Source organism: Natator depressus, chromosome 2 (genome assembly GCF_965152275.1).
Source record: "Natator depressus isolate rNatDep1 chromosome 2, rNatDep2.hap1, whole genome shotgun sequence".
In the NCBI taxonomy this organism is placed as follows: Eukaryota; Metazoa; Chordata; order Testudines; family Cheloniidae; genus Natator; species Natator depressus.
The window spans coordinates 67335579-67361988 of record NC_134235.1 but is presented as its reverse complement, the minus strand read 5'-3'; the positions used below and the strand labels follow the sequence as shown (position 1 = coordinate 67361988).

Sequence of the window (26410 nt, the reverse complement as noted above, 5' to 3'; positions counted from 1 at the left end):
TTCTGGTCCAGGGACTGAGAGTTTACCTTTAAGTAAAAATAACTATCTCTTTGAGGGGTAACAAGGCTAGAGTTATGGGGTAGGCAGTCCTTATCCCAGCTCTTTAAAATAAGACGCCTTTGATTTTAACTCAGCTGTTGTGGGTGAAGCTGGCTCTTATTTTTTCCACACCAGTTCTCTGCTATCTTGAATGTTGTCTTTAGGCCCCAATCCTGCAAAGGTGCAGTTAATGTCAGCAAGGGCTCTTAAACCTGCACAGTCCCTTTGTAGGATCGAGGCCTGAAGTTGTACTATGTATCAAACTATAAGGCACCTGCTCAAGAGATAATGCCCCTGCTACTACTCATGTTCAACATTCAAAATAATCCTCCGATCATTCAGTTACATGCAATGAAGAACAAATTGATTCCAATCTTCTTTCTTATTTGCTTGCTTATGCTCAGGTGGCTTCCATTTATGTCCCAGGGAATAATTCACTCAGAAATTGAGCTCTACCCGGAAGGTAAGGGTTATTGTTACACTATGGAGATGAAATAAATAATTTGTATGGTTTGCTTAGAATCTTTGTGCTGAATTTATACTTACAATTTAACCTTAACCCTTTTGCAGCTTCCCCAGTTCCATTTCCCAGGCAAGTTTTTATATATGTGTGTGTTTATATATTATATTATATTTATTAGGAGGTGAGAGAGGGACGATTTGCTTATGCAGGAGCCCAAGGGTTAATATCATGCTATCTTTCCCTCCACCTTTTCTTAATGTAACCAGCCAGGTCTATTATTAACTGCACTTCATATTTTATTTTTGGCAGAACTGCAAATAAATCGTCAGCTGAAAATGCAAGATGAAGCAAATGGTAAATCCTGCTGCTGCTTTCTGTATTCTAATCAAGAGTGTCTCTGTTTCAGAACTACCTGCCTTGCACATTTTTTGCCTATTTATTTGCTTTTAAAATTTTAATTACAATACACAATTTGACTAAGCCATGAACTCTTCATTTTGATTTAAATGATAAATCACTTCAACGGTGCTATTTGCAAATTCTTTTCCTTATTCTATCATTTTTCATGCCAATAATTTTGAGGTCTTTCACTGGTTATCTGGGCATTTATAATTTTCCTGGTAATTAATGATGATCCTTCTTAATTTTACTTTCTTTAGTTAATCTTTCCATCATGGCTCTGTGGCTTTTGTCACCCAAGGCCATGTATAATTAGCTCTTTCTATTAGTTCTCCATTTTCCAATTCTACCTGCAATTTCTTGTTTGTCCAGATTGACTTTTCTGTCCTGATACAATTACGTTACATATATCTGAATAACACACAACTTTTCCCCCCGGCTGTAAGGAATACTTTATGCTGCAGCTTGAGAAACAATTTAGAAGATGTCAGGAGAAAGTTTTAAAATGTGTTCATAATTCATGGTAGCAATCAAGATATCCACTGAGACTCAACTACCTCTTTTCAAGTGGTGTCCCTAAGGCAAATCGTTAATTATAAAATTTGTATCTATTATACAAATTATATTCAAATCCACATTTTACTTGTATAAATTTTATTTTGAATAACAACTACTTTTGCCTTAATCCTTTTATTGCCTTTCTCAGAAATAATATTTTCTATGCAGTTACCAGGCTCTGTACTGGGGTTTCCTCATTAATACTGCCATAGTTCCACCAAACCAGTTCCTAGCCTTTAGTCAATTTTAGAAGGAACTCTGTCTAGTCCTTCCTGCGTCCACAGAACTGGACACTACATTGTATCAATTCAGCCAAGTGTGTCTGACTGTGCAGTAAAATCACTGCATATAGCAATGGCCACTTACATCTAGAAGAATGATGGGGAGTGGGGCTCTAAGCTCATGATGCATTCAGTTCACTTATTTTCAGTGGACATCACAGGCTTGGCTCTGCAAAGAGCACTCTGAGTTTAGCATTTTGACCCTGATCCAGAACCAGAATGAAGCACCATCTTGCTGACTGGTAGAGCTGGTTGATAAAAATCTGAGTACCTTTTTTTTTTCTGTTGAAACGGAAATGTTTTGTGGATACCTATTGGCTTTGATGAAAATATCCTCAGTTCTAGGCTATATGAGAAATGAGCCAATCCTAGAATGCCACTAGCCCAGTGGTTAGAGTACTTACCTGGGGCTTGGAAGGCCCAGGTTTAAGTTCCTGATTCAGAGCAGGGACTTGAACCTGGACTCCAACATCCCAAGTTAGACTGGGCTATAGAGTCAGTCTCTCTCTGTTCTGTTGGATGCTCAATTATTTATACACAATGGAACAGCTCCAACAGGAAATATTGAGAGAGAAACTGACTGATTTTATAGCCCATCCCAGTGGTTAGCGCACTTGGTTCCAGGTGGGGATTAGAAATTCTTGAGATCCTTATCCCATACATACATGTCACCGTATCATTCTCCTTGTCTGTCTTTATTACTGTCTTCTCCACTGCCACACACTCCTTTTACTTCTGCATCTCTTCTTATACCAAACAACAAATCACATTTCAAAACTTTTAGGAGTTCAGTGCAAGCAAGATGGGTGCAAACCAAGACCCCCAGCATGCCTCCGGGAAAATTCACACCTGGTTGAGATTAGGATTTGGACTTCAGTGATGGCCCCATACTGCATAACAGTCCAAATTTAAACCTGAATCCAAATATCCCTATCTTTCGAGAGTTTCAGCTCAGGAGGCATAGCTGAACTTCACTGCTTGGGCCCATTTCTACTTGTAAAGGGTTCCTTTAGGGATGTCTCCCCTGCGTTTCCCAAAGCTAGGCAGAATGTCCAGACTTGAGAGCACTAATAATGATACTTCGGGACTGCACCTTCTGCCTTAAGGACACAGATTGAGGATCATAACTGCCCCTCATCCCCTCCCGCCCCCCAAACTCCCAAACCCAAGCACAACACTCCCACACCATTTAAATAGATTTTAGGAGAAAGTTCTTACTAACATCATACTAACATGATGAACAGTCTTTAGAATGTAGGAGGAAAGACTTTTGGGACACTATAATTGAGGCAACATAGAAATCTAGGCAAAAAAATATTTTTTTAGCACATTTAAAATTTAGCACTGCAGTGTCTTTCCACAGAATTTTGGAACTCAGAATTTGAACTAAGGTACAACATGCTGCATTTTATATCTTGTCAATAATGTTCTTTATTTGTTATGTTATCTGTTAAGTGATGAGACTCCAGTGTTGGAGTCGGTAGTCCTTCAGAATCCACCTTTTCACCTCTTTAATGCTTCTACCTTCAGTATTTTTGGGGTAATCCTTCCTCCAATGGAGGTGAATGTATCTCCTGCCGCCTGTAAATGTGGTTCCTTTTCTAGGAAAGTGGGTCTCTAGAAATTGACATGAGGGGGGAAATTTTCAAAGTCACGAAGGGGAGTTAGTTAGCTGCCCAACTCCCATTGCCTTTCAATGGGAAATGGGTCTTTAGCTGCCCCCGTGTGTTTGAAAATCTCCCATGAGGTCCTTATTCCCCACAGAAACTTGCTGTATCATTTTCAGTGGGAACCCAGCCCTTACCGGCACGGAAAACAGGAGATCACACTGCCTATCCCAACTCCTCCCTGAGGAAGCAGTAGAAACATGGCCCAAGAAAAAGCATTTCTGTCTGATTCCTGAGTCTTGACTCATGTGGCAATTAACAAACCCAAGGCTTTTTATTAATACAACTGCAGTATATACTGTGGCATTTATCTACAACAAGTCTGTGGGCTAGGATTTTATTTTGTTTTCTCCAAACTGTTTTGCTTTCTCCAAAATGAATTAAAGTCACTAGGTGGAACCTGTTGCACACACAGGGAAAAAACCACAATAAAAGAAATGGCAGAGAGCTCATGATTCCTGCTTCTCAGATGTAGAAGCACAATTTCTTTTTGTGAACTGATCTTCTTAATGAGATTTGTATTAAGCCGATTGCAGATATTTATGTAACATGTATGCAGTGTATTGCAGAAGAAATGGCATTAAAGTATACAGAGATCAGGGATGCCTTATATCAGTGGTTCACAAACTTTTGTTGGACCTTTCCTTTGACACAGAGATCCACTCACAAATGATCTCAATCCCACACTTTTCCTCTGGCAACTAGCGTGCTTGGTTACATGACGCACTAATATTTGGGCAGGGATAAGGAGACAAGATGAGGATAATGTTGACTTAATTCAAATATTTGTAAAGGTTTTGAAATGTTCTGATACTTTTTGTTCCTACGGAATTTATGGGCAGCAGCCAGGAGGATTGTGACCCAAATACCGCAGGAAAGGATCCCCCTGCATCCATCACAGATGCTTCAAGTGGGAAATTGCCAGAAATCTCAAGAGAGCAGCCAGTTCTCATGAGATTTCCAGCCTAACTTTGCAGACTTGAGAAGCGGCCAAGATAAGCATCTGAGCTGTTGGATCCTTATCCAAGCTGAACCTGAATTTCCAACATTATTTTGCAATTCAGCCAGCATGTCTCTGAATACCATTGCTTCTCAGGTGCACAATAGTTACAGTCCCCTGGACTTGGTCATGCATGATTTGCAGTAGGCAGCTTCCCAGCCACATAGCAGTTACTCTGATAAAAGTGTTTCCATTTTATTTTTACTCTGCAGAAGGAGACTGGAAGATTACTGTAGTCACTGGGGGCTTCCAAATAGCTGGCACAACAGCAACAGTGTCCTTTTACGCTTATGGAGAAAACAAGTCTTCTGGTCCTATTATTCTGGGATCTGGGAAGCACCAGCTGTTTAATCCCAACAGTGCAGATACATTCAAGGTACAGTACTGTTTTATATAAACATTGGAGAATTTACTTACAAGACATATTTAAAATGGGTTTATTCAACAGCGGATAATATTAATAAAGAGGACTCAAGCAACATGTACATAAACTGGTTTTGTTTTTGTTTTGCTGAATTGTTCATGGATGCTGCATGAAAATTCCCTGGCAGAATGGTGGCATCGTATATTTATGGGGATAGCCAAGTCAGCATGTGCAGGGAAAAGCACATCAAGCAGAAGATTCTTGGAACTTGCTTCCTCTGGCTCTAGAAACTAGCTTCCTGTGGCTAAAATTCTAATTTTAAATTGGCAGAGTTCATGTGCAAGGCAGAAAATCATTTCCTTTCCTTGGGTGTCATATTAATAAGGTAGGGCTAGATTATGGCTTGTGCTGCACAGGCTTTAAGGGGAGTAAGAGTTGCTCTCCCCACCTTATACCCAGTACTCCTACATGAGCTACCTGGACCTTGGGTCACAAAAGTAAGCACCTGTATGCCTTCTTAGTCTCTCTTTGGAGTTGGTGGTCAGGGAGGAGTGGGGAATGGGCAGAGCTTAGTGCCAAGCCCCCAGGTGAGCCAGAGTGGTGTGTGTGCTAATTTGCTGCTGGTAAAAGCCAGCAGGCATTGACTACACCCCAGGAGCAATGAGGAAGGAAGGGAAGGAATTGTGACTCCGAGGGTGTCTCAGGGACACAGTGCTTCCACAGGGCCTCTCTTTGGGGTGGTGCAGTTACACAGGAGCCCATATCAGGGTTGTGCCTAACATCACCTAGTCCACAGTATGTTACTTAGGTCAACGTAGGATAAAGCACAGGAAGCAGATGATGGAGAATCACTTCCAGTCACATAGCAATAGGAGGTGGTTTCTTTGTGAATTATATCTTGCGCGTTCCAGTTTGAAGTGCAAACTTAACTAATGCAAAAAGAAAAAAGAAAAGGAGTACTTGTGGCACCTTAGAGACTAACCAGTTTATTTGAGCATGAGCTATCGTGAGCTACAGCTCACTTCATCGGATGCATAGCATATCGTGGAAACTGCAGAAGACATTATATACACACAGAGACCATGAAACAAAACTTCCTCCCACCCCACTGTCCAGCTGGTAACAGCTTATCTAAAGTGATCATCAGGGAGGGCCATTTCCAGCACAAATCCAGGTTTTCTCACCCTTCTCCCCCCCCACAGACACACATACAAACTCACTCTCCTGCTGGTAATAGCCCATCCCTCTTTGAAACCTCTCTTTATAATGCGCATGATAATCAATGTATTCGTATTTTTCAGTATTGCAAGGCATCCACCTATCGTGCTTTATTCTAAGAACATTCTATAATAATTTAGTGTCAGTTGTTACTAGCACAAAAAGCTGTGGAGTTGTTGGAAAGTAGGATGTTACCTACTGCTATTTTTTACACATAGGTTGTTTCATCCATTAAATATCTTTAAGGGAATCCTGACCCCACTGTTGTAAATGACAAAACTCCTGTTGATTTCTGTGGGGCCAGGATTTCATCCCTCATTTAGAATTTACTATATGTGGTCTCTGAAGGCCATTTAACTTGCATCTGAACTTATATAGCATTAATATCTGTTTTGGGGTTGTAGTGGGGCTTTTGTTTTTGTTTTTTGTTTTTATAAACCATGTTACTGATTTTTACAGAAAACCATAAGAATGTATCATTAAACTTAATGGAAAAAACACAATACACACATGTCCTGCAGAAGGACAATAAAATATCATCTGTTTTCTAATGTACCTTAGTCACAGTTGCTGCAACAAGGTGTGGCAGGGAAATTGGCCATAAGTCCCACAAAAAGAGAATGAGATGAAATAAAAAAGCTGAGCCAGACTCCGAAATAGAAAAGAACAATCCTCACAATAATCAAGATTATAATTATAAGCTCACAGATAGTAACGTTAACTTCATATACACTAGTGCAGTTTGTGGAGTATCTGAACATTCTCTCTAAAGCCAACACAGCAAGTATTCAAGAACATCAAAGAAAGCAAACATGGGGGAAAAAAGGGGAGTGAAGTCCAAAGGTAACTAAAATCAAAATCTTTTCTGAGAAATCTGTAACCAAGACTTTATTGATTTATATGAAGCCTAATTACATGGGCTTTACACAGTGGGCCAGCTCCACTTATTTCTGATTTACACTGGTGTAAGTGAGTAGAGCAGTTCATGAATATTTTTGAGATTTTGAGTTTTTGTCCTGATTCAAGATGGGAGGAAATTTTGAACTCTCGAAAATATTCACGGGATGGGGAAAATATTTCCTGCCCAGCTCTATAAGAGAGATCAAAATCAGGTTGTGGGTGTGTATTTCACTTTACAGGTGTAAAGTATGGCAAGGATCTTTCCCTAACATATTAACAATGTAATTGCAGCAGAAGAAATTTGATGGAGATAGTTTATTGTCTTGTGATGGGGAACATCCTTGTTTCTGGCTGGATTCTAAGGTTCTGGGCTCACAAAGTAGCTGTTTACTGGCTGCACCACATTGGAAGTAGCTGTCTAGTGCTTTTCTTTCCAAGCATAGGCCGATGGGAAGATTTACTGTTGCAATATCTGCCCTACCTGGTATGCTTTATTCTACAAGAATAGGTTTTCCCTGAGTGGTTCTGATAATTTCCCCATGGGCTGAAAGAGGCTATACTACTTCTTGGGGATGGTTTTCTGCCTTTCGCATTATTCATGCATGATTTTCAGTGAATGATTATTCTGTGGAGAATCACATTTTTCTCTAATAAAGAACGTTGCTTTGCCAAGGGCTTACAGCTTGTTTCAAAATTTTAATCTGGTTTCCCCTGTTCACTTCTGCTACCTCCACAGTATCCAAACTGTTTTCCAAAATACTGATCCTGGCAATGTCTTGAGCAACTAAACTTTTATTGTATTGTAAATTATATTTAAGAGCTAGCCCTATGATACATGATGATGCTTCCTCATATTCTGCTGTGTGATTTCTCTGTGTGATTTCTTCTAGTGTTTGGTTATGGCACTCTATCCCCTTCCCCCTTCCAAAGAGAAATGGCCAGAGGAACATTAGCTATTACCTTTGTTGCAAGTTAGCTATAATCTCCCAGGCTTTATTAGTTCACTGTGGAATGAGCACACAGACTTAGAGACAGATTCTTCCACCCTTAGCAACGTTGACTTCAGTGGGGCAGCACTGTTTTACACCGGCTGAGATTCTAGTCCAATAGGTCTGCTCGCAGAGTAAGGCACCCCTAAATGTTACTAACCGTGGCAGAATCTGGCTGTTGCTTACTAAGGGTTTCCCCAGGCCTCTTCTGTCAGAATATTAGATGGCAAGCTCTTTGGGGCAGCATTAGCCTTTATGGTGCTGGGCACATCATTAAAATAATAATTAAGAAAAAGATTAATATGAATAAGAACGCATGAACTTTGGTGACTTAAAATCTGTGCTTTGTATTTCACAATTAGGGACTCTGTTTATAACAAGCCCACCTGAATCCCCTTATCACAAAACCTCAAAATTTGGGGGGAGAACTGAGAAATCTGGATCAAATCCTGATCTGAATTTTGTGGCATGGGCCCCCTCTCTAACTGACAGTACTGCATCTCTCTCCATTTGCAGTAGTTAGAGTCCTTTGATTTTCTCTGAAGAGCCTGTTTGAAACACTGTCACAGTCTATTGTGGCAAAGTGCCTGATTTTAGAAATAAGCACAAATCTGTTGTGGGGCCTTTCCCAATACTTGCAAAGACTCTTGATCATAAAACTTAATGAATATATTGTTAGTATGACGGTATTGTAGCAAAGTATTAAAATTTGTCTGTTCCCTTTCAATTATTAGTGATTTATTGGTAAATGATATTATTCTTTCCATAAAGTGCACATTATATTTTATTGCACTGCACACTGAATTATAGTGCTATGTTTATTTGTTAATTTTTCATTTTGGTTGCATTCTGTTTAAGTAACTGTATATTCCTATGGGGATGATTCAAAAGAGAAAAGACTCAATCAGCTATTAGTAGATCAGATCTAAGGATATGTCTGCATTGGGAAAAAGGATTAGAAATAGCAGTGAAAACATGGCACGTTGGCTTTTAACTAAGGTTAGCAGCTTGAGTTAACCCTCTGGTTCTCTAACCAGCTAGCTGAGTATTCCTCCAGAATGGGGCAACCCCCAAAATGATATCAATCCAATATACCAGCTCTATGCCACATACTTCCAAGCACTCAGGGACAGCAGATAGGACATGACTTGAGCAGTTCTGTGCTCCAGCTATCCCTGGTTGCCAAAATGACATTTTAGGTCCCAGGACAGTTGGATACAACTTAGGGCATCCCTGAGGCTCTAACAAGTCTAGCCAGCTGAACTATATCCCCAGCCAAGATCAGGGGATGTAAAGGTGGCATAAAGCTATCTCCTCTAGTTCATGGCTTCATAAATTCCAAGGCTGGAAGGGGTGATTGTGATCATCTAGTCTGACCACCTGTGTAACACAGGCCATAGAACTTCCCTGAAAAAATGCCTAAAGCAGATCTTTTAGAAAAACATCCAGTCTTGATTTCAAAATGGCCAGTGATGGAGAATCCACCATTACCCTTGGTAAATTGTTCTGATGGTTAATTGCCCACTCTGTTAAAAATTATGCCTTATTTACCTAAATGTGTCTAGCCTCAATTTCCAGCCATTGGATCGTGTTATACTGTTCTCTAGACTGAAGAGCCCATTTTCAAATATTTGTTCCCCAAGTAGATTCTTATTGACTGTAATCAAGTCACTCCCTAACTTTCTCTTTGTTAAACTAAATAGATTGAGCTTCTTGAGTCTCTCACTATTATGCATGGTTTCTAATCCTCTAATCATCCTCCTGGTTCTGCTCTGAACCCTCTCCAATTTATCAACATCCTTCTTGAATTGTGGACACCAGAACGGGACACAGTATTCCAGCTGCAGTGACACCACGACCAAATACAGAGGTAAAATAACCTCTTTCCTTCTACTTAAGATTCTCCTGTGTCTTATTAGCCCTTTTGGCCAGAGTGTCACACACGCATTAGCCCTTTTGGCCACAAAGTCATGTGTAGCTGATTATCCACCATGATCCCCAACTCTTTTTCAGAGTCACTTCTTCCCAGGATAGACTACCCCATACTGTAAATATAGCCTACATTCTTTTTTCCTAATGTATACATTTACATTTAGCCATATTAAAACGCATCTTGTTTGCCTGCACCCAGCTTACCAAGTGATCCGGATTGCTTTGTATCAGTGACCTCTCTTCATTATTTACCACTCCCCCAATTTTTGTGTCATCCACAGACTTTATCAGTGATGATTTTATATTTTATTCCAGGTCATTGATAAAAATGTTAACAAGCCAGGGGCCAAAAACTGATCCTTGTGGGACCCCACTAGAAACATACCTGCTCAATGGTGTTTCCCCATTTACAATGACATTTTGAGACAGTTAGCAAGCTTTCAATCCATTTGGTGTGTGCCATGTTAATTTTATATTGTTTGAGTTTTTTAATCAAAAGTTCCAAGTTAAATGTCTTATAAAAGTCTAAGAATAATACATCAACATTATTACCTTTATAGCCAAACTTGTAATCTAATTTTAAAAAAACATATCAAGTCAGTTTGACAGGATCTATTTTCCATAAACCCATGATGATTGGCATTAATTATATTACCTTCCTTTAATTCTTTATTAACTGAACCCATATCAGCTCCTCCATTATCTTGCCCAGGATTGATATCACACTCACAGGTCTATAACTACCAGGTCATTCCATTTACCCTTTTTAAATATTGGCACAACATTAGCTTTCTTTTTACTATTCTGGAACTTCTCCAGTGTTCCAAGACTTAATAAAAAACAACATGAATAGTCCAGTGAGCTCCTCAGATAGCTTTTTTAAAACTCAAGGATGTCCCGATTTAAAAATGTCTATCTTTGGTAGCTTCCATTTAACATCTTCCTGAGATGCTAGTGGAATGGAAAGAGTGTTATCATATATGATATGATTATATCATCTGTTCTTTTTCCAAACACAGAACAGAAATATTTAATTAACATTTCTATTTTTTCTATATTATTTTGGATAATTCTATCCTTTTATCTAGTAATGGACCAATAGCATTGTTAGGTTTCTTTTTGTTCCTAATATACTTAAAACCTCCTCCTTATTGTCCTGAACTCTGCTGGCCTTAGATTTCTCCTTGCTTCCCTTATCAATTCTCTACAATTCCAAACTTCTGATTTATATTCATTACAATCTAATTCCTTTTCCTTCCATTTGTTATATATTATTATTTATATTTTTTATAGCTGCCTTCACTTCCCTTCTACACAATTTTAAAAAATCAATATGGCCTTCTTTCTAGATTGTAGGATAGTGGCTTTTGGGGCATCTAGGAAAGTGTTCTTAAACAATTGCCAATTATCATTTACATTTTTCTGATGAAATTCTTGCTCCCAGCTGATTTGGCTCCTAATTGTTTTCAGCTTTATGAAATTGACCCTTTTACAGCACCAACTATGTATGTCACTGGGCTGGACTTTATACTGTTTGCACATTATAAATGTGATCAAGCCATGATCACTCGTACTTAAGCTACCATTAATTCTTAGTTCTGTGATCTGTTCCTCTTTATGTGTAAAGACAAGCTCTAATAAAGAATTCTCCCATGTTGGATGCAATATTTTTTGATAGGAAATTATCATCTATCATATTTAGAAATTCCAAGGATGTTTTAGTACTGACAGCATGATACCTTCAGCATATGACACTCATATTGAAGTGCCCTGTGATCACACCACTTTTTTTCCCTACACATTACAGATAGGTGCATAAAAAGCCGGTCGTTCTGTTCCCTAGTGTCATTTGGTGGTTTGTAGCAGACACCAACTAATACTCCATGCAACAGAGTAGCTGACCCATTCAATGAAACTGGATTCAGCTCTCCTGTTCCAGTCCAGGAGCAACCAGTTGGGTCAATTAAGAGGGCAGAGCAGCACCTCAGGGTTATAAGAGACCTGGTGAGAAAGAGATGTAAGGAGTCAGAGGAGACTGAGTCAGACAGGAGAAGGGCAGAAGAAGAGAACTTCCAGAGATGGAAGGTTTTTCCTGGGAGAGGTCTGAAGGCAAGAGGAGCAGCAGAAGGTGATGCTTGCTGGCTCTAAGCTGGAGAGCAGGAGTCAAGGGCCAGAGAGGGCTGAAGGAAGGAGGAGCAGCAGAGGGACTTAACCACTGGTGCCTCCTTACATGGAGTTACTGGGGACCCAAGAGGGAAACTGAGGCAAGTGGCCAATGGTAAATGGGGCAAAATACAACATGGTTTTACAAAAGGTAGATCGTGCCAAACCAACCTGATCTCCTTCTTTGAGAAAGTAACAGATTTTTTAGACAAAAGAAACGCAGTGGATCTAATTTACCTAGATTTTAGTAAGGCATTTGATACCGTGCCACATGGGGAATTATTAGTTAAATTAGATAAGATGGGGATCAATAGGAAAATTGAAAGGTGGATAAGGAATTGGTTAAAGGGGAGACTACAACGGGTCCTACTGAAAGGTGAACTGTCAGGCTGGAGGGAGGTTACCAGTGGAGTTCCTCAAGGATCGGTTTTGGGACCAATCTTATTTAATCTTTTTATTACTGACCTTGGCACAAAAAGTGGGAGTGTGCTAATAAAGTTTGCGGATGATACAAAGCTGGGAGGTATTGCCAATTTAGAGAAGGACAGGGATACCCTACAGGAGGATCTGGATGACCTTGTAAACTGGAGTAATAGTAATAGGATGAAATTTAATAGTGAAAAGTGTAAGGTCATGCATTTAGGGATTAATAACAAGAATTTTAGTTATAAGCTAGGGACGCATCAATTAGAAGTAATGGAGGAGGAAAAGGACCTTGGAGTATTGGTTGATCATAGGATGACTATGAGCCACCAATGTGATATGGCTGTGAAAAAAGCTAATGCGGTCTTGGGATGCATCAGGAGAGGTATTTCCAGTAGGGATAAGGAGGTTTTAGTACCGTTATGCAAGGCACTGGTGAGACCTCACCTGGAATACTGTGTGCAGTTCTGGTCTCCCATGTTTAAGAAGGATGAATTCAAACTGGAACAGATACAGAGAAGGGCTACTAGGATGATCCGAGGAATGGAAAACTTGTCTTACGAAAGGAGACTCAAGGAGCTTGGCTTGTTTAGCCTAACTAAAAGAAGGTTGAGGGGAGATATGATTGCTCTCTATAAATATATCAGAGGGGTAAATACCGGAGAGGGAGAGGAATTATTTAAGCTCAGTATCAATGTGGATACAAGAACAAATGGATATAAACTGGCCACTAGGAAATTTAGACTAGAAATTAGACAAAGGTTTTTAACCATCAGAGGAGTGAAGTTTTGGAATAGCTTTCCAAGGGAAGCAGTGGGGGCAAAAGATCTATCTGGCTTTAAGATTAAACTCAATAAGTTTATGGAGGAGATGGTAGGATGGGATAACATGGTTTTGGTAATTAAATATTCATGGTAAATAGACCCAATGGCCTGTGATGGGCTATTAGATGGGGTGAGATCCGAGTTACCCAGGAAATAATTTTCTGTAGTATCTGGCTGATGAATCTTGCCCATATGCTCAGGGTTTAGCTGATCGCCATATTTGGGGTCAGGAAGGAATTTTCCTCCAGGGCAGATTGGAAGAGGCCCTGGAGGTTTTTCGCCTTCCTCTGTAGCGTGGGGCACGGGTCACTTGCTGGAGGATTCTCTGCTCCTTGAAGTCTTTAAACTATGATTTGAGGACTTCAATAGCACAGATATAGGTGTGAGGTTTTTTTGTAGGAGTGGTGGGTGAAATTCCGTGGCCTGCGTTGTGCAGGAGGTCAGACTAGATGATCATAATGGTCGCTTCTGACCTAAATATCTATGAATCTATTTGCAGGGCTTCCCTGAGGCCACAAGAGGGCACCTGGGAGAAGGCCACTTGCTTACATCCCAACTTGTGCTTTATTTGTTAGGACATTGATCTGTCAGCATTCAAGATAATCTTCCATGTTATCAGTGACTTGGAAATAAATAATGCCATTTTTGACCTGGAGTGTCACTCCTCATCCCCTTTTGCCTGCTCAGTCTTTCCTAAATAAAATAATAGAATCATGGAATATTAGGGTTGGAAGAGACCTCAGGAGATCATCTAGTCCAATCCCCTGCTCAATGCAGGACCAACACCCAGTAAATCATCCCATCCAGGGCTTTGTCAAGCTGGGCTTTAAAAACCTCTAAGGATGGAGATTCCAGCACCTCCCTCGGTAACCCTTTCCAGTGCTTCACTACCCTCCTAGTGAAATAGTGTTTCCTAATATCCAACCTAGACCTCCCCAACTGCAACTTGAGACCATTGCTCTTTGTTCGCTAATCTGCAACCACTGAGAACAGCCGAGCACCATCCTCTTTGGAACCCCACTTCAGGTAGTTGAAGGCTGCTATCAAATCTCCCCTCACTCTTCTCTTCTGTAGATTAAAATAACCTCAGTTCCCTCAGCCTCTCCTCGTAAGTCATCTGCCCCAGCCCCCTCATCATTTTCTTTGCCCTCTGCTGGACTCTCTCCAATTTGTCCACATCCCTTCTGTAGTGAGGGGACCAAAACTGGATGCAATACTGCAGTTGTGGCCTCACCAGTGCCGAGTAGAGGGGAATAATAGATGTAACCACTGATTTTAACATTCCAGTTATGCAAATCATCCCCCCGGGTTTCCATAATACCAACTAGATCGAATTTGTACTTATAAATGAGCAATTCCATTTCTTCTTGTTTGTTACCCTGGCTCCTAACACTGGTGTATAGGCAATTAAAGAATTTCTTCTTTTCATGTCCTTTGGTTGCTTGATTAATTTTGCTCTCAACATCTTGATTTAGTTTTAAATGAGTTGAGTTCTGAACCAAGCATAGTTTAATCAGTTCCAAGAATCAGACCCACAGAGAGAACAGCATTAAAAATACCTCATCTAAACCTCTCCTATGAGGTCTCTGGGGAAAAAGAAAACTTAATTTATCCTCAGTACATGAGGTGATTGAATATAGGTCAACCTCCAGCATGAAACACTGTCATGCTTCAGTTTCTCCTGTAGAATAGTTCCCCGACTGGGGTTTCAGCCTTCTCTTGCTAGTATGGTAACTTGCAAATGCTTGATTTCAAGTTTCGCTCCTCAGCCAGACCTCTGTGACAACTAAACAATCTTCTTCCTGCCTCTCGCTGGATCACAGCTCTTTCCCCAGGCTCAGTGGTTGTTTCAGGACCCCCCGCCCCCCGACAGTTCTTTTCCAATCCTCTCCAGGCTGCCTGACTCTGTGGTCCCCTTTTCAAGGCCTGGTCAGTCCTTTTCCCGTCTATGCAGAGTTTCAGGTGTCACTGAAGGGGAACCCAGGCCTTCCCTGTCCTCTGGCTGCCAGCCCAGAGACCCAAAGGATGCAATGGTTGTCTTCAGCTTTTGTATCACTTTTCCCTAGCTGGCTTTCTATTCTATTCTATTCTATTCTATTCTATTCTATTCTTATACCTCTCCGTCACTGTAGTATCTGAGTGCCTTCCAGTAATGTGTTAAGTGACATTACTAACATCTGTCATGTGTGGTTTGTTCTCTCTCTCATTCTCTTCCTGGGGAAGAATTGCATGTGCAGTATTTTGGTTTGGTAGGATTGTTTCTTTAAATGTGAATGCTGCTCTGTTTTATATTAGAGAAGGCAAGATTGAAGGAGTGTACCTTGTACCTTGAGTGGAAGGTGGTGAGGTTTTTTGAGGGGCCTTAGTTCCCATGGGAGTTCATTTCACAGTCTTGGACCAGCACCTGAGAAAGCTCATAATCTCCCCTTTAATCATCTCCTTATCCACCTTTCAGTTCTCATATTGATCCCCATCTTCTCCAATTTAACTAATAATTTCCCATGTGGACCTGAACTCAACTGCCTTATTGAAATCCAAATAGATTAGATCTATTGCATTTCCTTTGTCTAAAAAAATCAGTTATCTTCTCAAAGAAGGAGATCAGGTTGGTCTGGCACGATCTACCTTTTGTAAAACCATGTTGTATTTCATCCCAATTACCATTTACCTCTATGTCCTCAACTACTTTCTCTTTCAAAATTTGTTCCAAGGCCTTGCATACAACTAAGGTCAAACTCACAAGCCTGTAGTTTCCTGGATCACTTTTTTTCTGTCTCCTGCTTAGACAAACTTCATCTGTGTGGTGGAAAGTTCCATTGTGCCTGGGGAGTGGAGTTGTTGCTTCATCCCAAATCTTTAGGTGGCAATTTAGATATGCTTGGCCTAGGCTGCTGAGCACCTGGAGGACGAAGACCAAGACCTTCAACTTGACTGGATAGTCTACAGGAAGTCCATATGGAGATTGTGCCATGTAGTCCTTATACACAGTAGGTTACAGGGCTGCTACTAACAGGTCAGGCTTCTGTGCCAGATTTGGGCTAGCTACAGAGCTTCCTTCATGTAGAGAGATACAAGAGATGTTGTCTTTAATATACTTTAATGGACTGGTTTTCAACTTTTTCATTTGCAGACCACTAAAAAATTTCAAATGGAGATGCAGACTATTTGGAAATCTTAGACATAGTCTGTGGACTATGTCTTAGACATAGTCTTAGACAGGTGTCCGCAGACCACAGGTTGAAAACCACTGCTTTAACGCACTTTCAGCTATGGCTGTTACCAGCTCAGGTATGGTATGTTACACATGGTGCCACCTACTGTCTGAACATTACAATACAGATACATCTTATCTCAACCTTTAAGCTTTTCATTCATATAATTTGCAAATTTTATACTATCATATGATCTTTAAATTTCAATCTGTATCAGTCTAAGTATCTCTAAATCATACTAGTTTTCTAATTATGTAACCCAAACACATAACTTGGTCATCTTTCTGTCCATTAGCTGCAACAATTATCTCTGGTCAGTTTGGAACCTTTGAGTCATCATCGTCTTGTTCTCCATCCTACATCTGTAGAGTTTGCTCTGTTGATTGTTCTTTCTGAGGAATAAACTGTAGATGTCAATGCTTTCTACTGAACTCTCCACTGTTGGTCTTGATCACATGATATGGGCAATGAATTCTTTTTCTTTACAACAGCTGGGTTCTCCTTTTTCTTCATCCAGTTTGACACAAACATAGTCATCAGGTTCTAGATCTGGCAGTTCTCTAACTGAGTGATGTTTGTTATAAAAATGTTCATAAGCTTTTTTTTGTCTTTTTTATCTGATTTGGCTACTCTCTTCATGACTGGCCACTTTGGAGACAGCTACATTTCCAAAGTTGGAGCAGTAGTTCTGAGCTGTCTTCCTATCAGGATTTATGCTGGACTATATCCAGTAGCCACTATCCATGCTAATGTGTAGCTCAGAAGAGCAAGGAATGGATCTTCCTGCTGTAGGAGTTCCTTGGCTGTCTGTACAGCTCTCTCATCCTCTCCATTCACTTGTGGATAATGTGGACTGCTAGTAATATGATCAAAATCATATTTTGTTTGGAATGACTTAAATTCCATTGTGGAATCTGCATACCTGGAAAAATAGCCCACAATGACCAGGTAATGATGTCCTCTGAATTCACATAAATCTGCAGCTAGTTTCTTCCAATGTCTGTCTGGTAAAGGCGTTGCTATCAAAGGTTCTTTGTGTTGTGTTGGTCTGTTAGTTCTGCAATATTCTCCTGCAGATACTTTATTCTTTATGTCCTTGGTGATGCCCATCCACCACACTGACCGGTTGGCCCATTCATTGCATTTAATTAGTCCTGGGAGTCCTTCAGGAATGGAGGTTTAGGATTCTCCTCTCACTGTGTTTGGATAATGATGCAGTTGCCTGTAGTTATGAGTCCATTTGACTCATTTAATTGTCCACATACCACAAAATAATCTCTTGTCACTTCCTTAGTATCCTCTGGATACTTGGACCAGCTGGCCCTAATGTAAATTAGAACTTTTAAAAGTTGCATTTCTGTGGGGGTTACTTGTTGTAGCTGGTGTAGTCTCTTTTCGGACACTGATTTGTATGCCTCCACAGCATCCATGTAAGCTACCTCATCTTGGAGCTCACGGGTAGTTGAGTGTGATGCTGAGCTCCATGACAGAGTTTCTGCTACTATTAGATTTTTTCCAGGAACATATTTAGCAGCTGGGTTAAATCTCATTAACCTCATCAAAAGATATTGGCATCTCACCAGTACTTGCCCCAGGTCTTTTCCATTGATTAGGGTTACAAATGATTTATGGCCGGTTACCTGTGTAAATGAATCCAGTCTACACAGGTATCTGTACAAGTTCTCATATGCCCATGTTCTTGCCAGGCACTCCTTTTCAATCTGTGCATATAATTTTTCTGCTTCTGTGAGTGTGCAAGAGCAAAATGCAACAGACTTCCACTCAGATCCAGTGTACCAATTGGCCATAGCCGCTTACATCCACATAGACCATGGTGGGTTTGTTCACATCATAGTACTTGAGAATTGGAGCCACTGAGTTGCTTACCTTTTTTGAAGGCAATTTCTTGATTTGGCTCCCTAGCCAAGATGTGTTGGACTTTAACACTTCTCTGAGTGGTTTTGTGACTGTAGAAAGATCTTGTAGGTATCAACCAAAGTAATTTACCATCTGCAGTACGTGTCTCATTTTTGGTAGATTTGTTTGCTGCAGTCAATTCTCGAATTGCTTTTATTTTTTCAGGGCGAGGACTGATTCCATCTTTGTTTATTGTCTGTCCCAAAAACTTGATGCACATTTCCTTGTTTAGCTTTAGTCTGGACTGACTGATTACGCTTAGAACTTTGTTGAGGGTTTTGGTGTGTTCTTCCATCAATGACTCATATATCAAAATATCGTCTCTGAAAACTAAACTCCATTTGTGTTCATTAACAGTTCTCCCATCTTTCTTTGGAAAATTTCAGGTGCACTGGTAATCCCAAAAGGTAATCTTTGAAAGCAAAATCTTCCAAAGTGTGTGTTAAATGTAGTCAATTTAGCACTCTCTTTGGTACCAGAATGCTCTCAAGGCATCCAATGTGGTGTATACTGTAGCTCCTTTCATGTTGGGGAGGAATTTATCCAGTGTTGGGAAGATATATTTTTCTTTCTCAGCTGTTTCATTAGGTCTTTTAAGATTCATACAGATTTGTATTTTTCCGTTTTTCATTATAACCAGTACCATGTTGTTGGCTCAGACATTTTCTCAATTATGCCAATAATTGGCAGAGTCTGTTCCTTTCTCTTTAACTCAGCATCCACTTTATGAAGCAAAGGGATAGGAATCCTGCAAGTTCTATTGCCTGTTAAGGTTATTTGTACTGGATCTCCTTTAAAAAGTCCAATGTCACCAAATATTCCATCTGATTTCTTCCACTATTCTCACTAGGCCAATCATGGCTACTACTCTGTGGCTGAGAATGTTGTTGGTTTTTGATCCTTTGATCACAGACACTCTGAATGCAAAGCTTTTGTCTTTATAATTAGTTCCTGCAGTGAACTGGCCCATACAGTTTAGAATACTTCCGGGGATAGTTGGGACTGTGTCAGGTGACTTCAGCTCTGGAAGGGGTTGAAGGTGATTACATGTCAGTTCTGATATGTCTGTCAGCTCCTGAGTCAATTTTAAAGTCAATAGACTTTCCATGAATATTCAGTTTAACTCTCCAGGCAGGCTCTCTGTCATCCCATGTGATAAGTCCCAGAAACAATGGTTCTTGATTATCTGCAGTAGTCAGTAGTACCCTGACTTCTTTAGTGCAGCAAATAGCTACAAAATGTCCATATTTTGTGCGCTTACTACTTCTTGCACCTTTGGCTCAACACTCATCTCCTGAGCTATGAATTTTTCCACTTCTTGTGTATTTAGTCTGAAAGGTTTTGCTGTTAGCCTGGGACTTGTGCCTCAATGTCTCAGGGGTTTTATTATAATTACTTTTAGCAGTCATGCTGTATCTATTTACTGCTTCTAAGCTAGTTTCTGTTTTTTCAGGTTTTTCAAGTTGCTCTGGCCTTTTCTTTTGCTGCTTCAGTAGCTCAGTCTCCTTTGTTATCTGGGTAGCTGTGTGTTAGGTTAAACCTGTCTTTAATTTTAGCTGCTTTGAAAGACTTTTGTTTGTAAACCCAATAACCAGTCTATCTCTCATATTTTCAAATTTTATAGTCCCAAAATCACAGTTCTTATAAAAGCTTCAACAGATTCCCCTGGTTCTTGAATTCTCTGTGAAAACATGCCCTTTCATAAACCACATTTCTCTGACGTATGAAGTATGTATCAAACATCGCCAGAACTCCTCCACAGTCACCTTTGCAATTGTCGTCAGTAAAGGCAAAGGATTTAAAAATATGCTCTACCTGCTTCCCCATAGCATGAAAATTAAATACAATACCAGTATTTCTTCAGTTTCCTGATGGAGTTCAATAGACATGCAAAATGCTACTTCCAGTCTGTCCATTCTGAAGGTCTGTCAAAGTGAAGGTCTCTGGAGCATTGAAGAGGGGCATATTGATGAGATTGATTCTACAACCTTTGTTGCTTTTTTCTTTTCTTTGGTTTGCAACCTTTGTTGCTGTCCCCTTCTGTTTCTGTTCTCCTCTGGCACTAGTTAGGCTACCTTTACTTCTGACTCCATGTCATGCACTCCTTGTGCATGGTAGGTTGCAGGGCTATTACTAGCAGGTCAAGCTTCTGTACCAGATTTGGACTGGCTACAGATCTTCCATCATGGAGAGAGATACAAGAGATGTGTTGTCTTTGAGATACTTTAATGCACTTACAGGTATGGCTGTTAACCAGCTCAGGTAAGGTATCTTACACATGTTATAATACCGTTTAGCATTCCATCACAGAGTGGAAGACAGTTTTGATGTACTTGTGATAGCCTTTGTTGCTGAGGAGACACACGGCAGTGTTCTGTGGTAGCTGGAGTTTCCTAAGGGCTGATGGCTTCATGTCCAGATATATTGCATTGCTGTAGTCTACTGTATACTGCTGTATAACTGAGGCCAGGATGGGATGGAGTCTCCAAGCGAACTGGAGATGATAGAGAGCATTACTTGCAGATGCTGCTATGTGAGAGCTTAGTATCAGTGAGGAATCAAGGAGTACTCCCAAATTATGGACTGAATTGACCAAGTGTGTGTGTGTGAGTGTGCTTTCAAACAAAGGTGATTGAAGAGTTTGCAGCCAAGGTGCAAAATATATTTCTCTGCCCACCAACATCACCTCTACTTTCTCAAGTTCAGCTTCAACCAGCTGTTCTTGAGCCACAAGATGATCTTGTTCAAGCATTTGGCTATGTTGATGGTCATGGCATGGTCATATGTGCTGAAAGAATAGGTAGAGTTGTGTGTGTTATCCTACCTGGCTTGACCCCTTCTAGGCTTCTGTACAGCCTATCTTATCTGCTCTTTCTGGTAAGGTCCTCTCAGACAATGTTCACAGGCCACCTGCTTAGCCACTGTGGAGAGCCCCAATCCTGCTATTCCCACATATTGACCTCCATCTACTTCTTCCAGAATCACCTCATGATCCTTTAGTCCCCTTCCTGGTGATATACTCCTTCCAGTGAACCCATTTCATCTGAAGACTCCCAGGGCCACTTGGGGAAGTCTACTTCCCAGAAATTCCCAAACACTAGCCTTAAGGGGCAGCATCCCCATAACTGGTGTGCTGGGGCTGAGCGTCTGCCCAATGACCAATATCGTAGTATTGGATACCAAACTAATTCCCTGGCTACCCCCTTCAGTATCAACATGGCTCATTGTAGTTTAAAATCAAAACAGTAATTCCAGTAGTGTCATTCTTGAGACAACTTTCTTCTATTGGCTGTACTTGGAAGAATCAAAATGCCTGCCCTTGCCATAACCAATGTGTAGTGGGTACTAGAGAGACACTTTTTCTAGTTTGTTGGATAACAAATAGTGTCTGTGCATTTCTGGTGGATAGAGATCTGGATATTGATAGCCTATACACGGAGCAAGTGAATGGGAGTTCTCTTGGATTAATGACAGGCTGGCTAGAGGATGGGAGGGCAGCAAGAGGAAACCAGACCATGCTTAAATGTGCTGCTGCAATATGGTGACAGTTATTCTAAATATCTGTTATCTGACCTAATTTTAGGAACAAGATTTGTATGAACATGGAAAATTTTACAAATTGACCCCTATGTGATGATTCAGCCCATTCCTCATATGTCCATATTACCTTCTGCTCAGAGACCCCTGAGTCTCTCTGGGAGTACCAGCAACATGTCCTAATTCTAAGATTAATGTGTATCTATGCCAAGTTCATTAGCCACAATTCAAGAATCTGGCTGAGTTCAGACATGGAAAACACAAGTATCAGCCGGACCCTGGGTACTCTGCCGGTACAGTAGTTATAATATTTCTGGCATTGCATACCAGCTGCATGCTCACAATGTGGAAATGTTTTCTATTCCCATAGATTTCTTCATTATCTGCAGAAGGTAAATTAGCACAGTCAATGATTTCTATTACTTTTGGGAATCCAGCCATTACATATGACTTCTCTGCCATTCTGTTGATGATGTAGCCTTATGGGAAATTCATCAGCTGCCTGTCGAGCATAAACTCTATTAGTTGTGTTAGGCACTGGGATTTCAGGGGAGTTATACAAAGGATGAATTTGTCTTGGAGTGTTGATTCATCTGAATGTTGTCCTGTGCTAACTCTTTGCAAAATGCCTGTATTTAATTACAGCATACTTTCTGTAGTCTTATCCTTCTCCCCACCAGAACTGAGAGGCTGAACATGGCTTTCCTATCCAAAAGGAATCTTCATGTGCACTGACTATCCATCCTTATATTGAAGTACCTTGCTACTGAACAAGTTCCTGTTGAAATGAGAGTTAGTTAATTTCGCTTTCAGTTCCTTAAATGTTATGGAATCAGTTCTGCCCTCAGCTACATGAGAACAGGTCCAAGTGACTTCAGTGAGAATACTACTTGTGTACTAGTAACCATGTAGATCTTTTTAAAACATAAAAGGTATAGTATTTGATAAATAACGTCCTTGCATCCTCTTAGGATAAGTTAACCTTTATTCATAAAGTAAGGTCTCAGGTAAGGTTTAGGATCAAGTTTTCAGGTATAAGCAATCTCAGTAAGTTTCACTATCAAAAATATAAGGCCAAAGGTGCTTACACTGAGCCAATGGCAAAGCTTCCATTGACTTCAGTGGGAACAGAATTTGGTCCAAGAGTAATACAAGTCACTAACAAGAGAAATGTGCATTTGTATGGAATAAAAATGAATTATGTATGTAGACTATGTATTTGCATGCATCCATTAGCCATTTGCATGTGTATTATATTGTAGGTGCAAATGAGGCACTTGTATTTGAAAATTTGTCCATTTGGAGCTGTGCAGAAGTACTGTCCATCATTTCCATGCATAGTACATAGTTGTATTAAAAATATTGTTAAAATGTAAAGAATGTTGACTGATGGATGAGTAAATGCACTTATTACATGTAACACTGAAGAAAAATATTTTAAAGAGAATGGATTTCTATTGTCATTGCACTGACAGCGATGTTGTTAAGGTTTGTAAGTGCTGACACTATGTCTTGCAAGAGCAGTGACTGCATAAGGTTAAATTTCCTGTCACCTTCAGCACTCATCACCCAGTTTGGCAGAAATCTACACAATTGGCAGTCTATGCTTAAGAATGTTTCAAAATTGAAATAAATAAATGAGCTGTAGATAAAGACTTAGATGCTTTGACACTACTCTATGAGGGGAGATTCCATGGCACCTGTTATGGTAACTACTGATAGACAATCCCTACAAAGTTTGGAGGATCTGATTGGTTCAGAATATTTAGCCCAGAAATTGGAACCTCTAACCCCAGATCTGAGAACACTTGATCTTTGTGAAAGTTTAGATCTTGATCCAGATCCATACTTGGCTATTATGGGCCACACCAAAATCCCAGATACATACAAACAAACAAAAATCCGTACTTACTAAATGGTGGGGAAATTTTGCTCTAGATCCAAATGCAAACTCTACTAGAATCCAGCCTGGAGATTTCACAGAAAGAGAGGGCTTGCAATCACATTTTTAGTACTGTTTAACCAAGTGACTTTTGAACCTCTATGATGATTTGGTTCTGCTTTTGGGTGAAAAGTCCTTATAGCTCAGTCATTTTGCCAACCCTACTTCCTAAATCACCAAATGCCAGGCCACTGGTGTCAACAGGGGTTCTATATACATGTCAGAGGGAGACTAGAAACCTGTATATGATGTCACATTATCCCTGAGCAATAACACCTGCTTTGCAGAAGTCAAATGGGAGAGCAACCATCCATTATTCCTATTCTGTCATTCAAACTATGTGAAAATCAGACTTGGCCCCAATGAAATTCAAACAAGCTGCATATTTAATATTAACAGATAAGAATACCTTACACTGTGCCTTTCCCCTGAGAATCTCAAAGTGCATGAAGGAAGTGTCACAGTATCCGTGTGAGGTTGGTAAGTATTATTAGCCTGCTTGGTTGGGAAACCAAGGCATGACGGGCTGTGAGTCATTGCTCAAAAAGTCTGGAACAGAACTAGGAATAGAATCCTGAGTGTCTAGCTCCCAGTCTTTTTTGCTTTAACCACAAGACCCATCCTTTCTGCTCCCTGAGACCCTTTGTTGCAGTTATGCCAGAAAGACAAGCGCCACATAAAGCTGACTGTTACTTTTGCAGCCATTGTACCATAATAGAAAGAGACTAGAAGAGTTTTTGTGAGCATTTTAGTTACTAGGGAAACAAGTCAACTTTACTCTACAACAACTTACAAAATGTTCTGGGTGTGGAAGTAGATTTGTAAATGCCAGTTTGCATTTGATTCGTGCAGTAGTTCAAGATGATTTAGTCAACCTTGGAAATGAAGGAACAACTTCAAGATGCAGTCCTTAAGATGGAAAAAAACCAATTGTTAGCAGTACAGTGTGATTGTGAGAGCATTTTTATCTGCATTGCACCGCAAGAGCTAAATCTGACATATGTTTGACAGCATTCCAGTTGGCAAACAGCAACATTTTAGTAAGTCAGTACCGCTGTGAGACCGATGTGAGATCTGATCTGACAGCAAGATAAATTGATCCCACCCCAAACTACAACAACAGATGGACTAAACTTGTAAAGTTTTTGTATGTCCTTTCAGAACATCATACATAACCTGATTTTTGGTCTGTCATTAGCATTCCTGCCTTAGTTTCCAGAAAAAAATGAACATGAATTTCTTGGCACAAGAATGCACTATAATAATCCACTCATTGAATGTGGAAAGAATATTAAGCACATTTTAAAGTGACAATGCTCTATACTTTACATGAATTTTACTCTTTAACAAATCTTTAAATTTTAAAAACTTGATTTTAGATATAGTCTGTGCGTGTTTATTAGGTCCTGCATGCAAAAATTCCAACACCTCCGCTCCAGTCCTTTCTGAATAGATCGGATAGAGATGTCCTCTGCTGTTTTGTCAAGCCATCTGCATTTGTTTGCTTTTTAACTCTACAGGTCAAATTCACAGTTGGCATGCATGGATGCAATTTGACTTCAGTGAAGTTGTGCCACCTTATGTTTCACTCTGAATGTCAGGGAGTTCTGCAAGCACTATAAAAGCACAGAAAAAGGAGTGCTGGAACAATTTTTATAATTGCTGAGAGCAATTGAACAAAACTGTAGACGCTATGTATCATGGAAATCACTTCAAGCCCGGGGATGTGGTAGCACCCCAAGCACCTCTACTTCCAGCACATATAAGCAGAAACATTAATTTGAGTAGCTAAACAGAACTTTAGTGGAAACAGACTGAAATAGTCACTTCCAGGATCTTCACCTCGTGCTTTTGACAGCCCTGGGCTCTCCTTTCTGCACAGAGCTCTTCCCAACCTTCATTTGCCTTGAACCACCTTTTCATCTTGTCTGTCTGACTGTTCAGATGCTTACCCAGTAATGGGGAAGAGTCCACTCCCCTCATCAAGATGAAGGCCCCATCATTCCCCTGCTCCCTTACTGGTCTCTGTTTCACACTGGCCCTTTTTCTTTTCCTTGGTCAGCTTTCCTGTGCTGTCCCCACCCGTTCTCCCCAATCCTCCCTACCCCATTGTGCTATTGGTCTGCCCAAATGGAATCACAATATACAGCTTCCCACAGTGGTCCAGTTTGGAACTCTGTCTCCCACGTTAACCTTGCCTTTGAACAAAACACTCAATTTAACATTGATTCTGGGATATTAATAGCACTACAGATAAAATTAAACATCAGTGACAAAGGCATGGCTTCATTCTTCTGTGGCACTACACAAAGATAGCAATAATAGTCTATTGCATACTTTCTCAATAACAGTTCCAATTGGTTAACAGTCAGTTCGCTGCTTCAGTTGTTCAAAAAAAAATATCAGTGATGACCTGTTTAGTGGTTTGGTATCAGTGACTCCAACTCCAGAGGCACCTCCAGTGAGAAGAATGAGAGTCATGAGAGTATCATGTTTAGAGATGGAACTCACACCTGCCTCAGAGCTTGATGCAGGAGATGAGCCAGAGTTCAAGCCTGGTACGGGAGCTGTAGGATTGAAAC

General features: G+C 40.3%; 1 protein-coding gene across 1 annotated transcript in view; it reads left to right on the top strand.

The window, feature by feature from the left end:
- The window catches only part of RP1 (RP1 axonemal microtubule associated), a 268493-nt gene that overhangs the window by 101824 nt on the left and 140259 nt on the right, over window positions 1-26410 (top strand). Inside the window, exons 23-25 of the mRNA XM_074944372.1 lie at window positions 444-502; window positions 812-856; window positions 4620-4783. Coding sequence (XP_074800473.1) covers window positions 444-502; window positions 812-856; window positions 4620-4783 — 268 coding nt within the window. The remainder of the gene's footprint in view (window positions 1-443; window positions 503-811; window positions 857-4619; window positions 4784-26410) is intronic.